The 23,228-nt window shown below is 56.0% G+C and overlaps 1 protein-coding gene across 10 annotated transcripts in view; it reads right to left on the reverse strand.

Annotated features, from left to right (window-relative positions):
• CFAP74 (cilia and flagella associated protein 74) overlaps window positions 1-23,228 on the reverse strand; it is a 79,360-nt gene that overhangs the window by 4,841 nt on the left and 51,291 nt on the right. For all 10 annotated transcript variants that reach the window (XR_008291408.1, XR_008291423.1, XR_008291424.1 and 7 more), the window contains 12 exons: window positions 22,252-22,416; window positions 20,939-21,101; window positions 14,355-14,431; window positions 13,700-13,822; window positions 9,008-9,129; window positions 6,542-6,670; window positions 6,270-6,357; window positions 5,565-5,738; window positions 4,692-4,825; window positions 2,618-2,894; window positions 1,565-1,663; window positions 381-517 (listed from right to left, as the gene is read on the reverse strand). Coding sequence is in view for 7 of the 10 variants with exons in the window: in XM_053205505.1 (XP_053061480.1) it covers window positions 381-517; window positions 1,565-1,663; window positions 2,618-2,894; window positions 4,692-4,825; window positions 5,565-5,738; window positions 6,270-6,357; window positions 6,542-6,670; window positions 9,008-9,129; window positions 13,700-13,822; window positions 14,355-14,431; window positions 20,939-21,101; window positions 22,252-22,416 (1,688 nt within the window). In the remaining 3 variants the exon portion in view is untranslated. The remainder of the gene's footprint in view (window positions 1-380; window positions 518-1,564; window positions 1,664-2,617; window positions 2,895-4,691; window positions 4,826-5,564; window positions 5,739-6,269; window positions 6,358-6,541; window positions 6,671-9,007; window positions 9,130-13,699; window positions 13,823-14,354; window positions 14,432-20,938; window positions 21,102-22,251; window positions 22,417-23,228) is intronic.

The raw sequence follows: 23,228 nt of genomic DNA on the forward strand, positions 1-23,228 counted from the left end.
GGTCCAGGGTGGGCAAGTGACTTGAGCCCGTCAGAGCTCTCCCAGCCTCACTCTGCACCCGGGGAGGCTGGGGTTGCTGAGCTGGGAATACAGGGGTCAGGGACAGCAGGGTCTCCCCCAGCCCGCGGCGTGAGGCTGTGCACAGGGACACCGGGCCCAGGAGAATGAGGTGGGCAGATGCCTCGGAAGCCAGAGCTTGAGGGGCTTCGAAGTGGTGCCCAGATTCAACTGTGTCTCAAGCCGGCCCAGCCCTGGACTTGCGGTCACATGGTTCAAAACAGCTCTGCTTCAGGCCGTCTGTGGGGAAAGTCTCCATGGGGGTCAGGGTGGGGTCTCATCAGACGGGCCCGGAGGGAGGTGTGGCCTTCTCTTGGGCCTACCTGGGCTTGAGGTCCAGTTTCTGCAGCTTGGCAGCCTGGGTGGTGGAGGCCCGGGGCGGGTGGTCCCGGCCCTGCAGCCGCAGCGTGGAGGACTGTCTCCTTAGGTTCTTCCTCTGGGTGACCATGTCTTTGCAGGGCTGCGGGGTGGAGGCCAGCCCTGCTCAGCCCAGCAGGGGCTATGAGGGGGAGCTGTGGCCCCCGGCGGACTGACTCCTGCAGGAACCCCAGGGGCATGGGTTCGAAGGGGATGGGGACCCAAACACCAAGCGGCTCCATCAGGAAGACTGACTGCAGGTGCAACGGAGACAGGTGAGTGTCCAGAGGGAGACACAGGCTCCCAGTGCAGAGACCCCTGTGGGCCTGCGCACCAACTCGTGTTTGCCCTCAGCAACAAGGGAACTGAGGCAAAAGAGGGGTAAAGGTTTGTCCAGGGCCCGGGGTCCTCCTTCCTGGTGCCTCTTCCCCTCACTCACTGCAGGGAGGCAAGGGCTTCTTCCCCCCCGTGTGTGCTGGAGCAGCTCAAGGTGGCACGAGACGCTGGACGAGTGTGCGTCCCCAGGGCAGCAGTGGGCGGGCGTCGCTCTAGGCCATGTGACTGCACAGCTCTGTGGGTCCGTGGGACCCCCTCTCCTGGCAGGAACCCACGTACTGCAACCTCTCTGGGGCTCGCTGGGGCAGCGGGGCCTGGCCCTTGGGTGGGGTTTATCCCTGGGCTGATACTTTCAAGTTCACATTTTTGTGTGTGTTTATTTATTTGAGAGAGAGAGAGCCAGGGGTGGGAGGGGTGGGCAGAGGATCCAAAGCAGGATCCGAAGCAGGTGGATGCTGTCAGCACAGAGCCCGACGCGGGGCTTGCACCCACGAACCGTGAGATCACGACCCGAGCCGAAGTTGGACGCTCAGCCCACCGAGCCCCCCGGGCGCCCCTCAAGTTTACATGTGTGAGGCTGTTTTCATGGGCTTTCCTTTCCGGTTGTAAGAAGCCACACCTGCCCATCAGCGTGCCCTGCCGTGGCTCGCCCTCCCGAAACTGCCCTCTGGGGACCCAGCAGTGCTGCCGCAGGCAAGCTGGCCCGGGTCCCGGAGCCTCAAGTGGTGCTGGTGTTCGGCTGAAAGCCTTTGTGCAGGAAGACTCAGCCCTCCAGCCTGTGCCCCACACCCTTCTCCTCCATGTCCCCACGTACCGACTTGACCTCCGCTTCTTTGGTCAGGGTCTGGAGGGCTTCCTGGAGGATCAGCTTGGTGGGGAGCACGGGCCGGAAGGCCACCTGGACCAGGCACCTCTGCAGAGAGAGGAGCCTGGAGCCCAGAGGGAGGAGCTGGCTCCCTCCGGTGCCCCGCCCTCCTCAGCTCCCGCTGTGCCCCTCCCCTGGGTGCCCCCAGGTCAGGCTCGCTGACACTCCTGTGGGGTTTCAGCTCGTGAAGGCCCTTTCCAGGGAGATGCTCCCCGAGCACTGCCCCTGGGGGCTTGGGTAGGTTCCAGTGCCTGATCATCCAGTCCACTCTTACCACGTAGGGTGGGGGGCCGGCGACAGAGACCCCGCCCACAGCTCACGAGGCCGAGTGGGAAAGGAAACCGTGTTCAGCTGTCCACCCTAACCTGTCTCTGTGGCTGGTGCAGCTGCGGGGTAGCCCCGGGCCCCACGGAAGCTCATCCTAGGTGTCCCCGTGCTCGGGACACCATGCGGCAGAGCAGGTGGCATGGGTTGGGGGGAGAGAATAAAGGAAAGAGGGAGGGAGAGGAAGGGAGGGAGCACAGAAGCCAACTGCAACACCCCTTTTGGGGACCCATACTTAGGCAGTATTGGCTAAATTTAAAGAAACGCATTTTAAAGAACCACACTAATTGAAACCTGCCAGGGTCCAGGAGTCCCCAGCACCTTCACATGCCCCTCCTTACTTGGCCCTTGTGGCAGCCACCCCAAGCCCCAGGAGGCTGGGGTGGCCCTGGGACTGGCTGAGAGGAACCACTGCCTCCAGGCCCCCTAGCTCTGTCAGGCAGAGCAGAGGCAAGAGAGCCCTTCTCAATGGAGTGGACGGACACCCTGCCCTTCTAGTGACCAGGCCCTCTGTGCCCAGCTGCTGGGAGGTCCGGGGGTCTGTGTGCCCTCAGTCCCAACTGCCAGAGCCCCCAGGCAGGTGCTTGCGGGGTCAGCCGCCCGCGGGTGCCCCTGCCTCTGGGGCCGGGCCAGGCCTCCCCCGTCCCCGCCCGGCCCACCTGGGGGGCCCACACCTGCCTTTCCTGGCAGCACGGTCCCCACCAAGGGCGAGATGGTGATGGGCGAGTCGGGGGGCGGCAGGAACTCGAAGGTCGTGGGCCCCACGGGAGGGACGTCCTCGGAGCCGACTCGGGGAGCGGAGTGAGTCAGTGAGCTCATGCTCACGTGAGAGTTGATGACGTATAGCGTGGCCACAGATGTGTGGTACAGGGACGTGGCTGCAAACTTGACCTGGTAGTGGGACAGCCCCAGGGGCGGGCGGACGCCCACGGCTCGGCACGACAGCTTGAAGCACCTGGAAGAGCAGGTGTGGGTGGCTCAGAGGCGGTGCTGGCCGTGGGGCCGGGTGCTGTGGGAGGTGGCCTCCAACGGAGACGGTGGCTCAGGTTTTGCTATCTCATTGATGAATTTTACTAGCTTTTGAAAATACCACAGACCCCTGCACAGAAGCCAAAAAAGTGGACAGTTAAAAATTTCATCCCAATTTGCTGAGGAGGGAATTTCTGGCTTATTTTTGTTAGACACTCATTGACACTTGAAAATAAAACGGATAGGGGCGCCTGGGTGGTTCAGGCTGTGATTGCACGGTTCGTGAGTCCGAGCCCCACGTCGGGCTCTGTGCTGACAGCTCGGAGCCTGGAGCCGCTTAGGATTCTGTGTCCGCCTCTCTCTCTGCCCCTCCGCTGCTCATGTTCTGTCTCTCTCTCTGTTTCTGTCTCTGTCTCTCTCAAAAATAAACATTAAAACAATAAAACTGATAAACTGCTCTTTAAATACGAGCACAGGAATCTATAAACCCTAGTGAGTTCATTTCTGTCATTACCTGTCTCAAACAAAGACAGGTAGTCCACACACCTCCGTGGTGTGGGTGTGTTTGTGCGTGGGCGAGTGTTCTTGGACCACATGTGATCACACTGGAATATGAATAAAATAAGATAACGTATTAAAAAAAAAAAGAACAGATATTTGTTACTTTAGCTGGTGGAATGTTTACACTCCAGATCTTCGAACCCTGATTGCTACTACGCTCTCCTCGTTGGATTTCATCCTAATTACGCATATTTTAATGCCTTAAAGGCTGATGTCGACACTGCTCTGTGATGGTAATGTTGCTCATATGTTGAAATATTGAAATGTATTTTTTTGTGTCGTGTGACCACAGGCTCTAAATGTTAAAACAAATCCTTGTGGGTGGAGAGACACTGGGGTTATTGTTAGGGATGAAGTGCAGGACTCAGTACATACACAAACTCTGCACTTCACCCCCTCAACTCTTCCCACCCGTGGACTCATCCCTGCTCCCCCACGAGTCTGTCAGATCCCAGGTGGCCACCACTCCTGCCCATGGTCACATGCCCGGGACCAGAAGAGGGTTTGGCCCGTGGGCCCTGGCCAGCCCGACCCCACCCGGGGCCGCCCAGGCCCCCAGGCGGGACCAGACAGGCTGGCACGCAGGTGGGGACAGGAGAAGAGTCAGGGTTAGAGGCGGGTGGGCGGCGCGGCTCTGTGGGGAGGTGGTCCGGCGCCCGGCTGGACACCCGCACAGGACAGTGAGGACGTTCCTCACTGGGGACTGATAGTCTCGGGCAGCAACAGGAACCGGCCCCTCGTCCCGGACCACCCGGTCTGCATCCTGTTCGATTTCTCTCCCTACCACTTCCTCCGTCCCATCTGTCAGGGTGGGAACGGGAGGCTCAGGGAGGTCCAGGGTCTGTTCCCATCACACAGCATGTCAGCACAAGTGGGGCTCATGTCCAGGTCCTCCTGAGTGCAGAGAGGCAATCTACACACCACACACACTCGCACACACATGGCCACACGTGCACCCACACACAATGCACACACACATGCTCTCCTGCACATGTACTCACACACACACACAGGCACGCGCGCACGCACGCACACAGATGGGCGAGCTGGCCCGGCGTGCGAGGCTCCGGATCCCAGGAGCCTGTGCCTGGGTCTGAAGTCCCTGCAGCCAGCGGTGTCTCAGCCCAGCCCCGCGGTCAACCCGGCCGCCAGCGCTCGAGGACGGAGCCAGCTGAACCTGCCGAACGGGGCCCTCTGCGCGCCCCTCGCCTGCCAGGCTCACCGGTTGATCTCCGACTTGCAGACGAGCTCGAAGTTGTACTCCTTGGCCTTGGTGGGCTGGAAGATCACGTCAAGTTGCAGCGTTTCCAGCGGCAGGATTGTCCCAAACCCGTCACTGGGCTGGACGTCCACAAACTGGCGGATGGAAAACCGTCGACGCCGAAGTGAGAACACGGTGATCTGGGGCTTATCGTGGGGGCTGCGTGGACACGCGTGGCAGGGGTGTGAGCGCATGGGTGTGTAAGTGCGTCTGCGAGGATGTGAGTGTCTGTCTGTCCGGGCATGTGTAAGCATGTCTGTGTATGGAGGAGCGACCGTAGACCGGCACGTGGTGTTTGTGAGCGCGTTCGTGTGTACGTGAGTGTCGGCGTGTCTGGGGCATGTCTGTCACCACACGTGTGGTCACGGGTATATGCGAGCACGTCTATGTGCATGTGTGAGTGTGTGCGTGTACGTGAGCACACCCCTGTGAGTGTGATGTTCGTGCACGCATACGTGTGTCTGCATGCATGTAAGTGGAGGGTGGGTGGGGTTGGGGGGGGCAGCCTGGTCTGAGCCCCATCCTGGCTGCCCTGCAGGGCCAGGCAGGCAGGAGTTCTGGAAGGAAGGGAGGGAGGGGAGTCCCAAGTCCTGGCAGGGCAGTGGGCCAGAGAAGGAGGGAGAGGCTGGGACAGAGAGAGGTGAGGTGAGGCGGTGGTGCGGGCAGTGGGAGACGCCAGGCCGAGGCTCTTGGCGTGGGCGTGGGGCCTGGGGAGGGGTGAGGCCACCTGGTGCTGGGTGCCCGGACCCTGGGGTGGCAGCTGCCCCGGTACGTCCCCAGAGCTTCCCGACTCTGTCCCCGCACCCTGTGCCCCTCCCCGACCGAGTGAGGCACCTTGGGGAGCCTGACGAACCCAAAACCCTGGGGCAGGAGGGAGAGGTTGCAGAGGCTGACTTGGGTTCTGACGGCCTCGTACACGGTGCAGTGGCCAAAGTCCACTGCCGAGGGGCTGAGCTCCAGGTCCGAGGTGGTGACCACTGCGTGTACCGTAAACCCCACTGGCTTGATCTGAAGTGCAAAGGGCGAGTGGGCGCCGGTCACTGCCCGTCCGTCTCCGCAAATGTTTCCACCGACAAGGAGGGCACAAGCATTGTGTCCACCTGGCAGCTGACGGTGTGCCCTTTCCCAGGCACGACACTCTCTGTCTCGGCCACTTCCCTGTGGTGCCTGACTTGGGAGGGCATGGAAGCAGGTGCCAAAGAAGAGGGGAGGAGCCCCAGGTGGGCGGGGCGCGGGAGGGAATGAGTGCGCACGAGTGTGCACCGTGAGTGTGCACGTGTGGCCGTGAGCACACTCGGCGTGTGCATCCGGGCACGTGCGGGCTCAGGTGCCAGGGGGACGCCCCGCTGGCCCTGCACAGCCCTCAGGTCTCTCCCTCCGATCCACAACCCCCTCCTCGTCTCCACTGTGCAGCAGCAGCCAGGGTGGGAGACAGAGCTGCGGGTCAGGTCATCGGAACCCGCCAGGGCCCTGCCTTTTGGGGGAGGCGCTCGGGTCCCCAAGAGTGTCCAGCATTCCTGGGAAGTGTCCCATGCAGACCTGGTCAGCCACCCGGATTGTCATTGGGGCCTCCAGGACTCTGCTTTCCTTGTCGAAATACTTCCCTGCATCTTCTGGGAGGGAGTGTCTGAAAGAGATAGGATGCGCTCAAAAGTACTTTTCTCCTTTATATTTGGAGAACGACCGTAGAGCTGACCTGTGAGTGTGTTTTAGGTCACACAGGAGCTACAAATGATAGGAAATACAAGAAATCTAAGAGTCAGGAGATGTGCTCCCCCAGCCTCCCAGCCCCGCGGCCTCCGGGCGCTCACCGCGGCAGGAACTTGAGCTGCACGGTGCAGGAGGACTGGGCCTGGATGTAGCCCGTCTCCGGCAGGAGCTCCATGTGGCCCCTCAGCTCCTTGCACACTTCAAACTTCAGACGCAGGGCCACTTTCGACCTGCAGGACACGGAAGGACATCAAACAGACGCTGTGCGTCTGGTCCCGCGGGACAGGCACACTTCTCACGGGCCAGACATCCCACAGATGCACGGTGCCTGCCCTCACAAGGCAGAGGGCGAGTGGGTTTTCACAGCTCGCTTGCTAAGGGGCAGATCTCCTGATGAGGCACTTTTTTTTACTTTGCATCTCCAAAATTTTTTTTAATTTATTTTTTTAATTTACATCCAAGTTAGTTAGCATATAGTGCAACAATGATTTCAGGAGTAGATTCCTTGATGCCCCTCCCCCATTTAGCCCCTCCCCCCTCCCACAACCCCTTCAGTCACCCTCAGTTTGTTCTCCGTATTTATGAGTCTCTTCTGTTTTGTCCCCCTCCCTGTTTTTATATTACTTTTGTTTCCCTTTCCTTATGTTCATCTGTTTTGTGTCTTAAGGTCCTCATATGAGTGAAGTCATACGATTTTTGTCTTTCTCTGAGTAATTTCACTTAGCAGAACACCCTCCAGTTCCATCCACGTAGTTGCAAATGGCAAGATTTCATTCTTTTTGATTGCTGAGTAATACTCCATTGTATGTATATACCACATCTTCTTTATCCATTCATCCGTCGATGGACATTGGGCTCTTTCCATACTTTGGCTATTGTCGATTGGTGCTGCTATAAGCATTGGGGTGCATGTGTCCCTTCGAAACAGCACACCTGTATCCCTTGGATAAATGCCTAGTAGTGCAATTGCTGGGTCGTAGGGCGGTTCTATTTTTAATTATTTGAGGAACCTCCACACTGTTTTTCAGAGTGGCTGCACCAGTTTGCATTCCCACCAACAGTGCAAGAGTGTTCCCGTTTCTCCACATCCTCGCCAACATCTGTTGTTGCCTGAGTTGTTAATGTTAGCCTTTCTGACAGGTGTGAGGTGGTATCTCATTGTGGTTTTGATTTGTATTTCCCTGATGAGGAGTGATGTTGAGCATTTTTTCATGTGTCAGTTGGCCATCTGGATGTCTTCTTTGGAGAAGTGTCTATTCATGTTTTTTGCCCACTTCTTCACTGGATTATTTGTTTTTTGGGTGTTGAGTTTGATAATTTCTTTAGATTTTTGGATACCAACCCTTTATCCGTCGTTGGCAAATATCTTCTCCCATTCTGTAGGCTGTCTTTTAGTTTTGCTGATTGTTTCCTTTGCTGGCAGAAGCTTTTATCCTGATGGGGTCCCAATAGTTCCTTTTTTTTGTTCCCCTGGCCTCCAGAGACATGCCGAGGAAGAAGTTGCTGCGGAATTCTTACAAACAGAAACACTGCCACCAAAGTATGTCTCCAGGTGGTTCTCAGAAACCTGAGACTTTATTGGGAAGACCTTTGCCGGGCAGGCACCTGGCGCAAGGACCTGGAGGGGTGTGGGGGCAGAGGTGGACCCCCACCCACCTGGAGCTCTGCCTGCCTCCTGCCCAGGCCAAGGTTCTGGGGGAGGCTGGGCCCCACAGGACCCAGGATGGCCAGGCCTTGTGGCTTCTCTAGGTTTTGTCCGCCTCCGACTCCAGAGCAGCTGGAGGAAGCCGTGTGCGCCCCCAAACACACAGTCACCTGCTTCTGGTTAGTGCCTCCGGGAGCCCCACCCCCATCTGGCCTCACCTGGAACCTTCCTGTTTTCTGCCATGGGGCTCCCCACGCCCCTGCCTCTCTTCGAGTCTCTACCAAACCAAGTCACCTGGCCAACTCTGTCACACACACACGCCCTGCATATGCAGCTGGGGTCTTCCTTTACCCCACAGGCCGAGTGCTGCCCCCCTCCTCTTTCCCTGCCCTCCCCCAGAAAGTGGCTGCACCTTGCACCCTGAGATAAACTGACTGGCAGAGGCTGGCCAGCCCTTGTTCCCCAAACAAATCCACTGGAGCCCCTCTCGAGGCCCCTGACATTTGTGGTCCTGAAGCTGAGACAGGCAAGTCCCCTATGTGGAAGGATGGTCACAGAGGAAGTCTGCAGGACTTCCACCCCTACGAGGCTGTTCTGTGGCTGGAAGCAGGGCCGGGCTACACCCGGTGGGCCTGGTGTCAGCAGGTGCCGGCACCAGGCGGTCTGGGGAATGAGCGCCCACTGAGCGCTAACCATGGCATTTGCCCTCTTTTCTCCACCTAAGTTGTACTTTGGTAAAAAGTATTTAGAATTGACTGCTCTGGTCTGGACGCCTTTGAAAACACGTTTCCTTCCTCAGGCCTCTGTCCACATTTCCTTTCCTGGCTGGGCTCCCCACTCTCCTGTCTGTGTCCACGAGGGGCCAAGGGCCTGGGCGTGGAGGGGTCCCGGGGTCCCGGGCTCCCCTGCCTGCCGGGCTCACCGTGTGTGGACGAGGATGGAGTCCTGATACAGCCGGTCATACATGCAGATCTTCAAGTCTACGCTGGGCTTTGGCACCCACACGGGCACGTCGATAGCAACGCCTGTGACTCTGAAATATAACTAAGTTTGAAGGTGTGATGTTAGGACACGCTTTTGTCCACAAAGCAGGCAATGACAGAGAATGCCAACATAGCCCAGCCTAGGCTTTTTACAAGTCTTACGAGTGCTGGGAACTTCATACTTAAACCAACTATGTTTTGGAGTTCTGTGGCCGTTTTCATATCAGATCATTTAAACAATCCTTTTTATTATCCAAATCTTCAAACATAAAAAGATAGAATGGTGGGGCGCCTGGGTGGCTCAGTTGCTTAAGGGTCTGACTCTTGATTTCGACTCAGGTCACGATCTCACTGTTCGTGGGTCTGAGCCCTGCATCGGGCTCTGTGCTGACAGCAAGGAGCCTGCTGGGGTTTCTCTCTCTCTCCCTCTCTCTCTCTGCCCCGCCCCCCCCCCCCCCCCCCAGCTCACACACACATCTCTCTCTCCCTCAAAAAAGTAAGTAAAGAAATGTTAAAAAAAGAACGGTATAATGGATTGTCATGTGCCCATCACATAGCTTCGTAATTATCAACATTTTTAGCTGTTTAAAAAAAAACCCTTTTATCACAGAATATTGCATCACACGATGGGATGGACACTTCATAAAACGGTCACAGTCAACACAGAAAGGAGGCTCAGAGGTCTTGAGGGACGAGGAGGAGTGGGAACCACTTCTCTCCCCTTCCCGGCTGCCGGCTCCTCTGGCCAAACTGAGTCCTGGGTCTGGGGAGGTTGGGGGGTCTGTGGGTGTCCTGCAGGGAGAGCATGTGTCCCTCGGGCTGGGCAGAGCCCTGGCAGGGCAGGTCCTGTCCTGCTGCTATGGTGGTGAGCTGAGGACTCCACATGCCTTCCTCCAGGACCCCCAGCCTGAGACGGGGCCACCTGCCCACAGGATGGGGTGGGGGCTACGGAGCCCAGGACTTGTGACACTTAGAACACATCAGCGAGCAGGCCAGAGGCCACAGGGTCTCTGGCGCCAGAGACAAGAAGAACGTGGGGAACAAAGACGGCACCCGCTGGGAAGATGGGCTGCCGGGGGACAGGAGGGGACTCGGGCGGAAGCAGGTAGCATCGCTCCGAGGTCGGGGGAGCGGCTGAGTGCCTAGCAAGTGGCCGAGCTGATTCATGGCATGGAGCCACCCCTGCAGAGGGTCATGAGGCCCAGGAGCCTGACTGCGCCGTCAGATAACCGTTAGGAGGAGGGCGATGCCCGTGAGCACCCGAGTCAGCAGCCAGGTGAGGTGGAGGGTGACACGGGACATGCCAGGTGGAGGAAAGACAGAGACTTGGAGGATGGATGAGGGACATTCGGAGGGCCCACAATGGGGGCTGCCCGCAATGGGAGTCCCCGCGCGGCAGTCCAGCCGGGTTCCGTGACAGAGCCTCGCGCAGGCCTGCGAAAGGAGAGCCACCCTCACTGGGGCTGTCCTCGCCAGAGACAGTGGGCAGCGTCTGTGGACCGCCAGGGGGGAGGCCCACCTTGGAGATGGGCAGCGGGGCTCGAGATGCAGGCCCCTTCTCAGCTGGGGAGGATGACGGCGTGGGGACCGCGCACGCCCCACTCCTGCTGGTGGGAGGCCAGAGGGAGGGAGAGCAGCCAGGGTGCCTGCTGCCCAGATTACCCAGCAGAGCCACCGCGACCCAAGGTCACAGCCCCTGTCAGGCCGGCTTCTTAAGAGCTTTTGGTCACCAAGTTCTAGACTTTGTTCCCTCCTGTCACCTCTGTAGGGGCGGTGTGGGGTCCTGCAGGGTCACTGTGAGATACTGTGGGTCCTGTGGGGTCGCTGTGGGTCCAGTGGGGATGGGGTCACTGTGGGGTCCTGTGGGGTCACTATGGGTCCTATGGGGTCACTCTGGGGTGTTGTGGGTCCTGTGGGGTCCTGTAGGGTCACTGCAGGGCCACTGTGGGTCCTGTGGAGTGTTGTGGGGTCCTGTGGGGTCGCTGTGGGTCCTGTGGAGTGTTGTGGGGTCCTGTGGGGTCGCTGTGGGTCCTGTGGAGTGTTGTGGGGTCCTGCAGAGTCACTGTGGGTCCTGTGAAGTGTTGTGGGGTCACTGTGGGTCCCGAGGAGTTGTGGGGTCGCTGTGGGTCCTGTGGAGTGTTGTGGGGTCCTGTGGGGTCACTGTGGGGCCTATGGAGTGTTGTGGGGTTCTGTGGGGTCACTGTGGGTCCTGTGGAGTGTTGTGGGGTCCTGTGGGGTCCCTGTGGGTCCTGTGAAGTATTGTGGGGTCACTGTGGGTCCCGAGGAGTTGTGGGGTTGCTGTGGGTCCTGTGGAGTGTTGTGGGGTCCTGTGGGGTCGCTGTGGGTCCTGTGGGGTCGCTATGGGTCCTGTGGAGTGTTGTGGGGTCCTGTGGGGTCACTGTGGGGCCTGTGGAGTGTTGTGGCATCCTGTGGGGTTACTGTGGGGCCTGTGGAGTGTTGTGGGGTCCTGTGGGGTCACTGTGGGGCCTGTGGAGTGTTGTGGGGTCACTGTGGGTCCCGAGGAGTTGTGGGGTTGCTGTGGGTCCTGTGGAGTGTTGTGGGGTCCTGTGGGGTCGCTGTGGGTCCTGTGGGGTCGCTATGGGTCCTGTGGAGTGTTGTGGGGTCCTGTGGGGTCACTGTGGGGCCTGTGGAGTGTTGTGGCATCCTGTGGGGTTACTGTGGGGCCTGTGGAGTGTTGTGGGGTCCTGTGGGGTCACTGTGGGCCTGTGGAGTGTTGTGGGGTCCTGTGGGGTCACTGTGGGGCCTGTGGAGTGTTGTGGGGTCCTGTGGGGTCACTGTGGGTCCTGTGGAGTGTTGTGGGGTCCTGTGGGATCACTGTGGGGCCTCTGGAGTGTTGTGGGGTCCTGTGGGGTCACTGTGGGTCCTGTGGAGTGTTGTGGGGTCCTGTGGAGTGTTGTGGGGTCCTGTGGGGTCACTGTGGGTCCTGTGGAGTGTTGTGGGGTCCTGTGGGGTCACTGTGGGGCCTGTGGAGTGTTGTGGGGTCCTGTGGGGTCACTGTGGGGCCTGTGGAGTGTTGTAGAGTCCTGTGGAGTCCTGTGGGGTCACTGTGGGGCCTGTGGAGTGTTGTGGGGTCCTGTGGGGTCACTGTGGGTCCTGTGGACTGTTGTGGGGTCCTGTGGGGTTGCTGTGGGGCCTGTGGAGTGTTGCGGGACACCATGGGTACTGTGGATGTCTTGGAGCAGTGTTGAGTTTGGAGGTGCCTGTGCAGTATGGTGACGGGGTTTTCCCTAAGCCTGGGGCTTCCTGTTATAAATAGGCATTGCCGTCTCAAATCCCTGAGCCCTGACGACTCATTCTCCAGAGCAGAGACACCTAACGAGGAGAAGGGGGATGAGGAGAATGTGGTGATGGCGGACACGTCATCAAATGGTCACCCCTGAGCGGAGGTGGCCGTCATCCTGGCGGCGGGTGGTGGGTGTCAGGGAGGAGCCCCCGAGGCCATGGGCGCCGTGGGAAGAAATCTTAGCTGACCTGAGTAGCTGAGGGCCAGGAAAGGGGTAAATAAAAGGGTCCAAGCTGCACCGTGGTCTGGTCTTCAGCACGTGAGGGCGAGCGTCTGGCTCTGAGGGCCCCTCCACCCGAGAAGAGAAAGTCTCATGGGATTTGGGGGGCCCTTCGTGGAATGGAAAGTGGAATTTCCAGATAAAGGGGGAAATGGAATAAATAGCAACGTGCTCATGCCAGGGTGGACGAGAGAACCGCGAGAGAGCCAACGGCCCCCTAAGTAACACAATCAGCCTGAAGTAAGAGGGACCGAGCGAAACAACTTCCTGCCAGGCTGTGCCAGGGCGCTGGGCTCTCCCAGCGGGGACTGAAGACGTCAGAGGGGCCGGCAAGAAGGACGGTGTCAGGGGACACGGGCAGCGTGGGCAGACACAAGCCCCAGAAGAGCTGGCGGGGCCTGGGCACGGTCACTGGACCCAGGAGGTCGCGCAGGGGGCCGGCTGCCGGGCGGGAACACAGCTGGACGGGGACGAGGATGCAGCGGCAGTGGCCGTCTGTTGGGAGCGAGCGCCCGGAAAGCACTGAGGGTGGAACCGAGGGGAACGAGCTAACTCCTGAATCCGCTGGCAGCCCTTAGACAGGTGCTGGCGTCACATCTACAATCTCAGTCTTGCCTTTGGTTACAACGAACAACTAATTCGGATGCCTTGGGGTTAGATCTGCCTTGGGCTCAGGTCGTGATCTCACGTTCGTGGGTTCGAGCCCCACGTCGGGCTGTGTGCTGACAGCTCAGAGCCTGGAGCCTGCTTCGGATTCTGCGTCTCCCTCCCTCTGCCCCCTCTCTGACTCTGTCTCAAAAATGAATAAAAATTTAAAAAATAAAAAAACAAAATAAAAAAGTATGCAGATCACGTTCTCTGAAAAAATTTAATAAACGTGTAAGTAAATAAATAATAAAAACTAACAAGTAAAAATTTTAACCACTTGGAAACCAGGCAAGGCGCTTCTAGCAGTGGAGAGCAAGGGCTCCGTGTGCGCGCACGGGTGTGGGAGCACGTGCACGTTCGCGCGCGCGCGGCGGTGCCGGCCATCTGTGCCACCAGCTGGCTGTCCAGGTGGGGGGAGTGCGAGCGGCAGGGACCCTGGCGCCCAGGCTGGGTACTCACCGTGGGACACTGCTGATTCTTAAACACGACCTTGAACTTGGTGTAGACCGCTCCTGGGATGATGGGCGTGAAGACGACCGGCACTTTGATGGAGCCGAAGGGGCCAATCTCCCCCTCTGCCACCTGCAGGCGAAGACAGTTGCCGCAGACACAGCCAGGCTTCCCGTTTCTATCAAGGCGCCTCCCTATGTCCTCACCGCAGGCAGCATCACCGTGAGTGGGAGTGTCCCTGGGTGGCCTGGCCCTGCCCTTCGAGGACTTACTGCCCAGCAACACAGTTGAACCCCTCCCGGCATGTTTCCTGCCCGTGTGTGTACTTGCTCTCTCGATGCCCCAGGGCCCTTGCACACGGGCGCGCACACACACACACACACACGCACGCACACATGCACACCATGGTCTAGCCTGGGAGGCCCCGCTCGTGTCTTCTCAGAGTGGGACCCAGTGCCCTGCACCCAGGACATGGTGTCTGCTGCTCCAGTCCTGCCTGGCCCCAGGGGGACGGGGGTGGCCGCAGGCTGACTGACAGTGCAAACTGTGCAGAGGCTATGAGTCCAGACCAGTCGAGTGGAAGGGTCACCCTGGGCCACCCTGCGGGCGGGGTGGGCAGGGGAGGCTCAGGAAGGGGGGCTGGGAGCCAGCGGGCCCGGCTGACCTCTCCCAGAGAGATCTCCGTCTGCTCCTCGTTGGGAGGTACGGTCATCACAGTGCTCATGGTCACTCCCTCTGATTCTGGAAGACAAGGGAGTCCAGATGCGAGGGCTGGCTGGGCAGCCCATGGGGGCCAGGGGAGAGCTGGGGTGCTGGGGAATCTGGTCCCTCCCTCTCCTGGACCACCGGCTGTCGTTTTTTTTAACGTTGTTTTTTTTTGTTGTTGTTGTTAATTTTTTGAGACAGAGAGACAGAGCATGAACAGGGGAGGGTAAGAGAGAGGGAGACACAGAATCCGAAACAGGCTCCAGGCTCCGAGCTGTCAGCACAGAGCCCGACGTGGGGCTTGAACTCACGGACGGCAAGATCATGACCTGAGCCCAAGTCAGTCGCTTAACCGACTGAGCCACGTTCTGATAAGACCTAGGCGGGGCTGCAGCCCTCCATCTGGCCCTGCCCTGCAAGGAGGAGCCACCTGGCGGTGCAGGAGGGGCAGAGTGGGGCAGGGCTTCCCCAGTGGACACGCAGGGCGGCCACCACGGCCTCAGCAGCTGGAGGCTGGGGGTGGGAGGGGGCCGGAGTCGCTCAGGACCCCGGCTAGGGGAGGGCAGGCCGGCAAGAGGAGTTGGGTGGGGGTGGTCCATGGGGTACAGCGGCCTGAGCGTCGGAGCAGAAGACGGAGCGAGCCAGCCCTTCAGGGTCTGGGGACAGGAGAGTGGGCTCAGAGGGGGGGAACAGAAAGGCCCTGCAGAGGGGAGGGCTGATGCAGAGGGAGGGGAGAGGCGCTGGGGTGCGGCCTAGGGGTGGGAGGAGCTTCTGGTGGCCGGTGGAGCAGAGGGACCGGGGCCTGAAGGTCTACGATATCGCCTCTCAAATGTCACAGCCTAATCGCCAGTGAGTTCGTTTTGTCTGTGTGCGAGCTGCTGCCATGTTCCCCACCGGTGGGGCGAGCGTTCTGACCCAGCCTGGCCGTTTCTCGGGAAGGCCCCTGAAAGCAGGTGCTGATTCCTCTTGTGTGAGAAGGTCTTTCTGCGATTCTGCCGTGAAGACACCATTCGATAGGACAGCTGGGGCGCCCACCCCGGGGGGGCTCAGTCGGTCGAGTGGCCGGCTCTTGATTTTGGGTCAGTTGGTGATCTCTCAGTTCTTGGGATGGAGTCCTGCACTGGGCTCTGTGCTGACAGTGTGGAGCCTGCTTGGGATTCTCTGAATACACTGGGTTATTTGTTTTCTAATTGAGTTTTCAAAGTTCTCTACGTAGTTTGGGTATGTTCTTTACCAGACATGTAATTTGCTAATATTTTCTGCCAAACTGTGGCTTACTATTTCACTCTCTGAACAGTATCCTTAGAAGAGCAGGTATGTTTAGTTTTGATGAAGTCCAAGTTACAACTTTTGTTATATATATATAATGTTTATTTTTTGGTGTTTATTTTTTTTGAGAGAGAGAGTGCATGAGCAAGCAGGGGAGGGAGGAAGGGGGGGAGAGAGGGGGAGAGAGAGAGAGAGAGAGAGGGGGAGAGAGAGAGAGAGAGAGAGAGAGAGAGAGAGAGAGAGAGAGAGATCTGAAGCAGGTTCTGAGCTGACAGCAGAGAGCCCGATGTGGGGCTTGGACTCATGAACCATGAGATCATGACCTAAGCTGAGGTTGGATGCTTAACCAGCTGAGCCACCCAGGCGCCCCTATCGCTTTCATTTTTATTTTTGAATTATTTTCTTTTACTTCTTCATCCGAAGTGCACCCCTCAATCCCCATTCCCTATTTCACCCCCGCCCCTGCACCTCCCACACACCATCAGTGTGTTGTCTACAGTTGAGGCTGTTTCCTGGTTTACCTCTCTGTTTCTTTTTTAAATTTTATTACTTGCTCATTTGTTTCTTAAATTCCACATATGAGTGAAATCATATGGTATTTGCTTTCTCTGGCTGACTTAGTTCACTTGGCATAATACACTCGGTTCTGTCCACGTTGTTGCAAATGGCAAGATTTCATTCTTTTTAATGGCTGAGTAAAGTTCCATTGTACGTATATACCACCTCTTCTTTATCCACTCATCAGTCAAGGGACACTTGGGCTGCTTCCATAATTTGGTTATTGTAGATAATGCTGCTGTAAACATCAGGGTGCATGTACCCCTTTGAATTCGTGTTTTTGTGTTCTTTAGGCAAATACCTAGTAGTGAATTGCTGGGTCGTAGGGTAGTTCTATTTGTGAGTTTCTGAGGAACCTCCATACTGTTGTCCGCAGTGGCTGCACCGGTCTGCATTCCCACCAAGAGTGCAAAAGGGTCCCCTTTCTCCACATCCTGGCCAACACCTGTTGTTGACTTTAGCCACCCTGACAGGTGTGAGGTGACATCTCATGGTGGTTTTGATGTCCGTTTCCCCGAGAATGAGTGATGTTGAACATCTTTGACAACATGAACATCATGTTGTCAGTTGCCCATCTGGATGTCTTCTCTGGAGAAATGTGTGTTCATGTCTTCCATACATTTTTTAGTTGGATTATTTGTCTTTTGGGTGTTGAGCCGTATCAGTGCTTTATAGATTTTAGATACGAACCCTTTATTGGGTATGTCATTTGCAAATATCTTCTCCCATCTGGTAGGTTTAGGTTTTTTAGTTTTGTTGATTTCCTTTGCTGTACGGAAGCTGTTTATTTTGATCAAGTCCCAGTAGTTTATTTTTGCTTTTGTTTCCCTTGCCTCGGGAGACATCGCTAGAAAGATGTTGCTATGATCCGTGTCAGAGAAATGACTGCCTGTGCTCCGTTCTAGGATTTTTGTGGTTTTGGGTCTCACATTTAGGCCTTTCATCCATTTTGAATTTATTTTTGGGTCTGGTGTGAGAAAGTGGTCCAGTGTCATTCTTCTGCATGTCGCTGTCCAGTTTTCCCAGCACCGTTTGCTGAAGAGACTGTCTTTATTCCATTGGACACTCTTTCCTGCTTTGTCAAAGGTTAGCTGACCATATAGTTGTGGGTTTATTTTGTGGCATCCTATCCTATCCTATCCCATCCTATCCATCTAAGCATCTATTTTCGTGCCAGTGCCATACTGTTGTAATTACTACCACTTTGTAATGTAACTTGAAGTCCAGAATTGTGAGGCATCCAGTTTGGTTTTCTTTTTCAAGATTGCTTCAGTTACGCAGGGTCTTTTCCGGCTCGGCACAAATTTTAGAATCGCTTGTTCCAATTCTGTGCAAAATGCTATTGGCATTTTGCTGGAGGTTGCATTAAATCTGTGGTTTGCTTTGGGTAGGTAGTATAGACATTTTTTTAATAAATATTTTTTAAAATGTTTACTTATTATTTTTTTACAAAGTTATTATTTTGAGAGGGGGAGAGTGAGGGAGAGCATGAGCAAGGGAGGGGCAGAGGGAAAGAGAGAGAGAATCCCGAGCAGGCTCCATGCTGTCAGTGTGGAGCCCAACTCGGGGCCAGATCCCGTGACCCTGGGATCATAACCTGAGCTGAAATCAAGAGTCAGATGCTTAACCGACTGAGCCACCCAGGCGCCCCCTGGGTAATTGAGACATTTTAACAGTATTTCTTCTTCCAACCCATGAGTGTGGAATGTCCTTCCTTTCCCTGTGACATCTTGAGAAGTTCTTTCATCAGTATTTTATTTGTTTTCGTGCAATTATAAATGGGATGGTTTTCTTAATTTCACGTTCTGCAACTTCATTATTGATGTATGGAAATGCAACAGATTTCTGTACCTTGAATTTGTATCCTGAATTTGTGCATCAGTTCTGGCAGTGTTTTGGTGGAGTCTTCAGGGTTTTCTATGTAAAAGTATCATGTCATCTGCAAATAGTCAAATTTTTACTTCTTTATTGTTGATCTGGATGCCTTTTATTTCTTTTTATTGCTGTGTTAAATAACAGTGGTGAGAGTGGGCATCCTGTCTTGGTCTTGACCTTAGCGGGAAAGCTCTCAAGATTTTCCCCCACTGAGGATGATGTTGGTTGTGGATTTTTCATGTAAGGCCTTTATCATGTTGAAGTATGTTCCCTCTAAAGCTATTTGCAGAGGGTTTTTTTTTTTTAATATCACGAATGGATGTTGTACTTTGTCAAATGCTTTTTTCGTGTCCATTGAAACCATCATATGGGTTTTATTCTCTTATTGCTGTGACATATCACGTTGATTGCGAACACTGAACCACCGCTGCAACCCAGGAATAAATCCCATTTGATTGTGGTGAATGATTCCTTTAATTAGTGTTGGATTTGGTTTGCTAGAGTTTTGTTGAGCATTTTTGCAGCCGTGTTCTTCAGATACGTTGGCCAGTAGTTCTTTCCTTCAATGGCGTCTTTATCTGGTTTCGTATCAGGGTAATGCCAGCCTCACAGAATGGATTTGAGAGTTCTCCTTCCTTTTCTATTTTTTGGAACAGTTTGAGAAGAACAGGTATTAACTCTTCTTTAAATGTTTGGTAGAGTTCACCTGTGAAGCCATCTGGTCCTGGACTTTTGTTCATTGGGTGTTTTCTGATTACTGACTCAATTTCTTTGCTGGTAATTGGAGTGGTGACATTTTTTATTTTTTCCTGCTTCAGTTTTAGTAGTTTGTGTGTTTCTAATAATTTATCCATTTCTTCTAGGTTGTCCAATTTTTTGGCCGTAGGTTTTCATAATACTGTTATAATTGTATTTCTGTGCTGGTGGTGGTTATTTCTCCTCTCTCGTTTGTGATTTTATTTATTTGGGTCCCCACCGCCCCACCCCTGCTCTTTGGTGAGTCTGGCTAGAGGTTTCTTAATTTTGTTCATCTTTCTAAAGAGCCAGCTTCTGGTTTCCTTGATCTGTTCTTTTGTTTTTTAAGTTTCTAGAACATTTGTTTCTGCTCTGATCTTTATTATTTGCTTCCTTCTGCTGGGTTTGAGTTTTGTCTATTCTTCTCCTGGTTCCTTTAGCTAGAAGGTTAGGTTGTTTGAGACTTTTCTAGATTCTGGAGGTCAGCCTGTGTTGCTATAAACCTCCCCCTTAGAGCCACTTTTGCTGCATTCCAAAGCAGGTTCTAATTTTTAAAACATGAATCATGTTTTTGATGTCACTTCTAAAAGATCTCTGACCAACACGTGATTACACAGATTTTCTCCTATGTTTTGTTTTTGTAGGCTTATAGTTTTAGGTCTTACATTTAGGTCTATGATTTATTTTGAGCAATTTTTGTTTATGGCATGAGGACTGGATGGAGGTTAACTTTTTCCACATATGTTTATCTAACTGTTAAGGTCTCACTTGTTGAAAAGACTGTTTTTTCCTCCGAGCAATTACCTGTGCATCCCTAGTGAAGTCTGATTGGCCATGTTTGTGTGGGTCTGTGTTTGGACTCTGTTCTGTTCCACTGAGTCTCCATGTCCCTCCCTTGGCCAGCACTACACTGTCTTCTCACTGTGGCTTCAGATGAATCTTGACATGATGTCGTCTGAGTCTTCCAACTTTGTTCTTTCTTGGAATTGTTTTGGAAATTTAAGGTCCTTGGGGTTTCCATAAGAACTTGGGAACCAACTGTTGGTTTCCACAGACAGAGGCTGGTGGCAGCTGTGCTGGGTTGCTCGGTCCCAACACTGCTGGTGGGAGTCTGAACCAGCACAAACACGTTGAAAAAGAACTTAACGTTGGCAAAGGAGAGAGGCAGCAGGAGAGCAGCGGGTGCGCCTTGCAGATGCTCACGCGCAGGGAGCCGTGGTCCCGGGGATGCCGCCACACACCCTGAAGTCCCCACACGTGACGAGGGCCAGCGGGTCTGCGACTCGAGGTGTGTTCACGGAAGCAGGTGGCACGCAGCCGCGGAAACAGAAACAACAGCTTACACAGCAATGTCAACAACAGGCTGCCCGAGGCTCTGTTTCTATGAGGCTGGAACAGGAGGAATCCTGCCATTTCTGGATGTGTGCTGAATGAAACTGTTCACGGAGGCAGGGAGGTGATGGAAACCATTCCGATGGTAGTCGCTGGCGCAGAAGGGGGCGAGTCGGGGCGAGGCCAGGCCTGTGGGGAGTGCTCTTCCTCCTCCAGTTCACCGGCCCGGGGCTGGGGGCAGTGGTGCCTATTTCCCGGCTCTTCTGTGAACTGTCCTCACCTGTCATAGGGACTCCTGTACCAGCAGGGCTCGGGGTGGCCCTAGACAGCCCTGTTCCCCCATGACCCAGTCAGCGGAGCCTCCGGGTCTTCCCCCCCCCACCCCCGCCCTCCACCCAGCTGCTACACCCCTGGAGCAGGACTCCTCAACTGTCCCAACAAGGACCCCCAAGAGCCACAAGGAAGGCAAGCCTGCTGTGGCCGACCTGGTGGTCCAAGGCTGGGATTTCCTTTAAACGTTATGTTAGCTTAACTATGATTACAAATGTCAATCCACTCCATAAGCAGTGTTTATTTGAACACGAACACACACACACACACACACACACACACACACACACACACACTCTCTAATACACTGTTGTTTAACATCGAAGCCCTAGAAACACCCCACACAGTCCAGCCCTCTGGAGCGTGGGCTCCTCAGAGCCTCCCAGGAGGCCGGCAGGTGCTCGATGTGCTTCCGTAACGCGGTTCACCCCCACCCCTGCTCACCTGCAGGGCGCCCCTCTTCCTGCTTCTTGCCGTCCAGCTTCCCAGACTCCTTCTGGCTTGTCATGTCTATGGGAGGGGACTCATTGCCCTCAATCTTTTGCTCAGAAAAGCTGGTGGTGATTTTATCGTAAATACCTTTATCTTGATATGTGAACAGACTGCTCTAAAAAGAGAACATGAGACTTTTACTGGCAGTTTCCTGCTTGCCTTTCCCACTCAACTGCCCAGACCCCCGTTGTCGGGGGGCCACGTGGAAAGCCCGACCGTGATCCCCTCGCCAGCTCCCACTCTGTCCCGAGCCAGGCACCCAGATGACAGCAGGGCCTCCTTGCCCAGGGACCCAGGGCCGGCCCCCGCCTCTCTTGTCTCTAGCCCAGGCTGGCTGGCTCCTCCTTGTTCCCCGTGGACACCGACACCCAGTCGTGAATTCTGCCGTGCTCGCCGCACTGTGTGCCCTCCTCCCTTGGGAGGCCTGGCTCCTCCACCCGCGTGTGGCTGGGGCCCCAGGCTCCAGCTCCACACTCTCCTGGCTTCAGCTCCGACGCCTTCGGGCCTGAGAGCTGGCCCGGCCTGCGCCCCCCACCTCACCCACCACCCCTTCGCCCTGCTCTGGGTTCACACCCCCCGCCCCTCACACCTCTGCCCCCACCCCATCGGTCCTGTCCTTCCTCAGGGGAGACACTTCCAGGGTCTTTCCTGAGACCCCTTAACGAGTGGACCCAACTGCAAAGCAGCTCAGGGCTTCCTGTGGGAAGTTTCTCTCACCCTTCCTCACCCCTACACCCCTGAAAGACCTCCCAGCGTCCCCTGGCTGTGACAGAGTTGCCTCCACAGATGGGGTCCCACCTATGTCCCTCAGGCTATTTCCGTTCACTTAGGAGCATGTCTGCACAGCCTTCCCAGGAGAAGACCGCGGCTCACCTCGCCCCTTTGGAAAGGTCCTCCCGGCCTGCCCGCCCCGTGCTGGGACCTGACAGGTGCGTCAGGAGAAAGGTGGACCCTTGTGGCTCTCAGGCTTGGAGCTCCTGGCCACCGCCCTGTCGGTCACCGCACCCTCAAGAGGGGTCAGTGTCCCGTTGCCACCGCACCTGCCAGGTGGCTCCAGGTGTCCTCCTTACGGAGACCAGTCTCTCCCACTTTGCCTGACGACGGCACCCCTGTTCCCCCTTCTCCTCCAGCCCTGCGCTGACAGACTCCTCCCCCTCACCACCAGCTCTACGCTGCCAGGACTGTGTCGTGGGCGGGGGCGGCATCACACCGTGCCCCTGGCTGAGTAGCCACGGCTATTGATCGGAAGCGGGCCACACACTCACTGTTTTCGCGACCGACTGGGAGATGTCCATCTCACAGGACTCCGATGCCCGAAGAAACTTGAACTTGGTGCCCAGACCTCCGATGTTGGTCAGCGTGACGATCCGGGAGGCGGTCTCACCCACCACGTAGCTGCCAAAGTCGACGAGCTCCTTGTCAAGAGACAGCTGCCAAGAGAGCCAGGGATGAGCCAGGGCGGCCGCCGAGTCTGCGGCCAGCTCTCCTCTCCCACCTGTGGCCCTGCGGCCCTGGGGACTCGGGCTCAGGGTCGGGGTCAGCATCTGGCTCCAGGCGGGGCCTCTACACACCCCAGGAACAGGGTCCGCGTCCTAGAAATTATAGGTTTGAAGCGTGACAATTTGGGAGCTCCTGAGTCCAAATTTTGAACAGTCAAGTCAGCTAAGAAGCAACGAGCTATGAAGCCCTGGAAAGACGGAGGAACCTCAAATGCACATTACTAAGAACCTGAAAAGGGCATACGGCATGATTCCAACTGTGTGGCATTCTGGAAAAGGCAAAATTCAGGACACAGTAGGGAGAGCAGTGGATGCCAGCGATTTGTGGGGAGGGAGGGATGAACAGGCGGAGCACAGAGGATCTGGGGGGGCGGTCAAAGTACTCCGTGTGACCCAGTGGTGACCGTGCGTCATTACAGCTTTGCCCAAACCACAGAGCACAGCAGCGAGCGACCCTTTGTAGACCAGGCACCCTGGGAGACCATGCCGTGTCCCTGTCCTTTGTCTGCAGCCACAGACGGCCCCTCGGAGGGGAGGGCGACGGTGGGGACAACTGTGTGTGGGCGCAGGGGCACGATCTGGCTCGGTCAGTTTGATGAAGCGCCTGATGACAGAGAGTCGGGAAAGGTGTGAGCTGAGCCGCTCCGGGGGAGAGTGGGGTCTGTGGGCTGAAGGCGACCAGGGTGCGGGCAGCAGGTGCAGGAGCCCCGCCCCCGCTATTGGACGGGAGCTCACAGGTAGGC

Source organism: Acinonyx jubatus, chromosome C1, assembly GCF_027475565.1.
Source record: "Acinonyx jubatus isolate Ajub_Pintada_27869175 chromosome C1, VMU_Ajub_asm_v1.0, whole genome shotgun sequence".
Classification (NCBI taxonomy): domain Eukaryota; kingdom Metazoa; phylum Chordata; class Mammalia; order Carnivora; family Felidae; genus Acinonyx; species Acinonyx jubatus.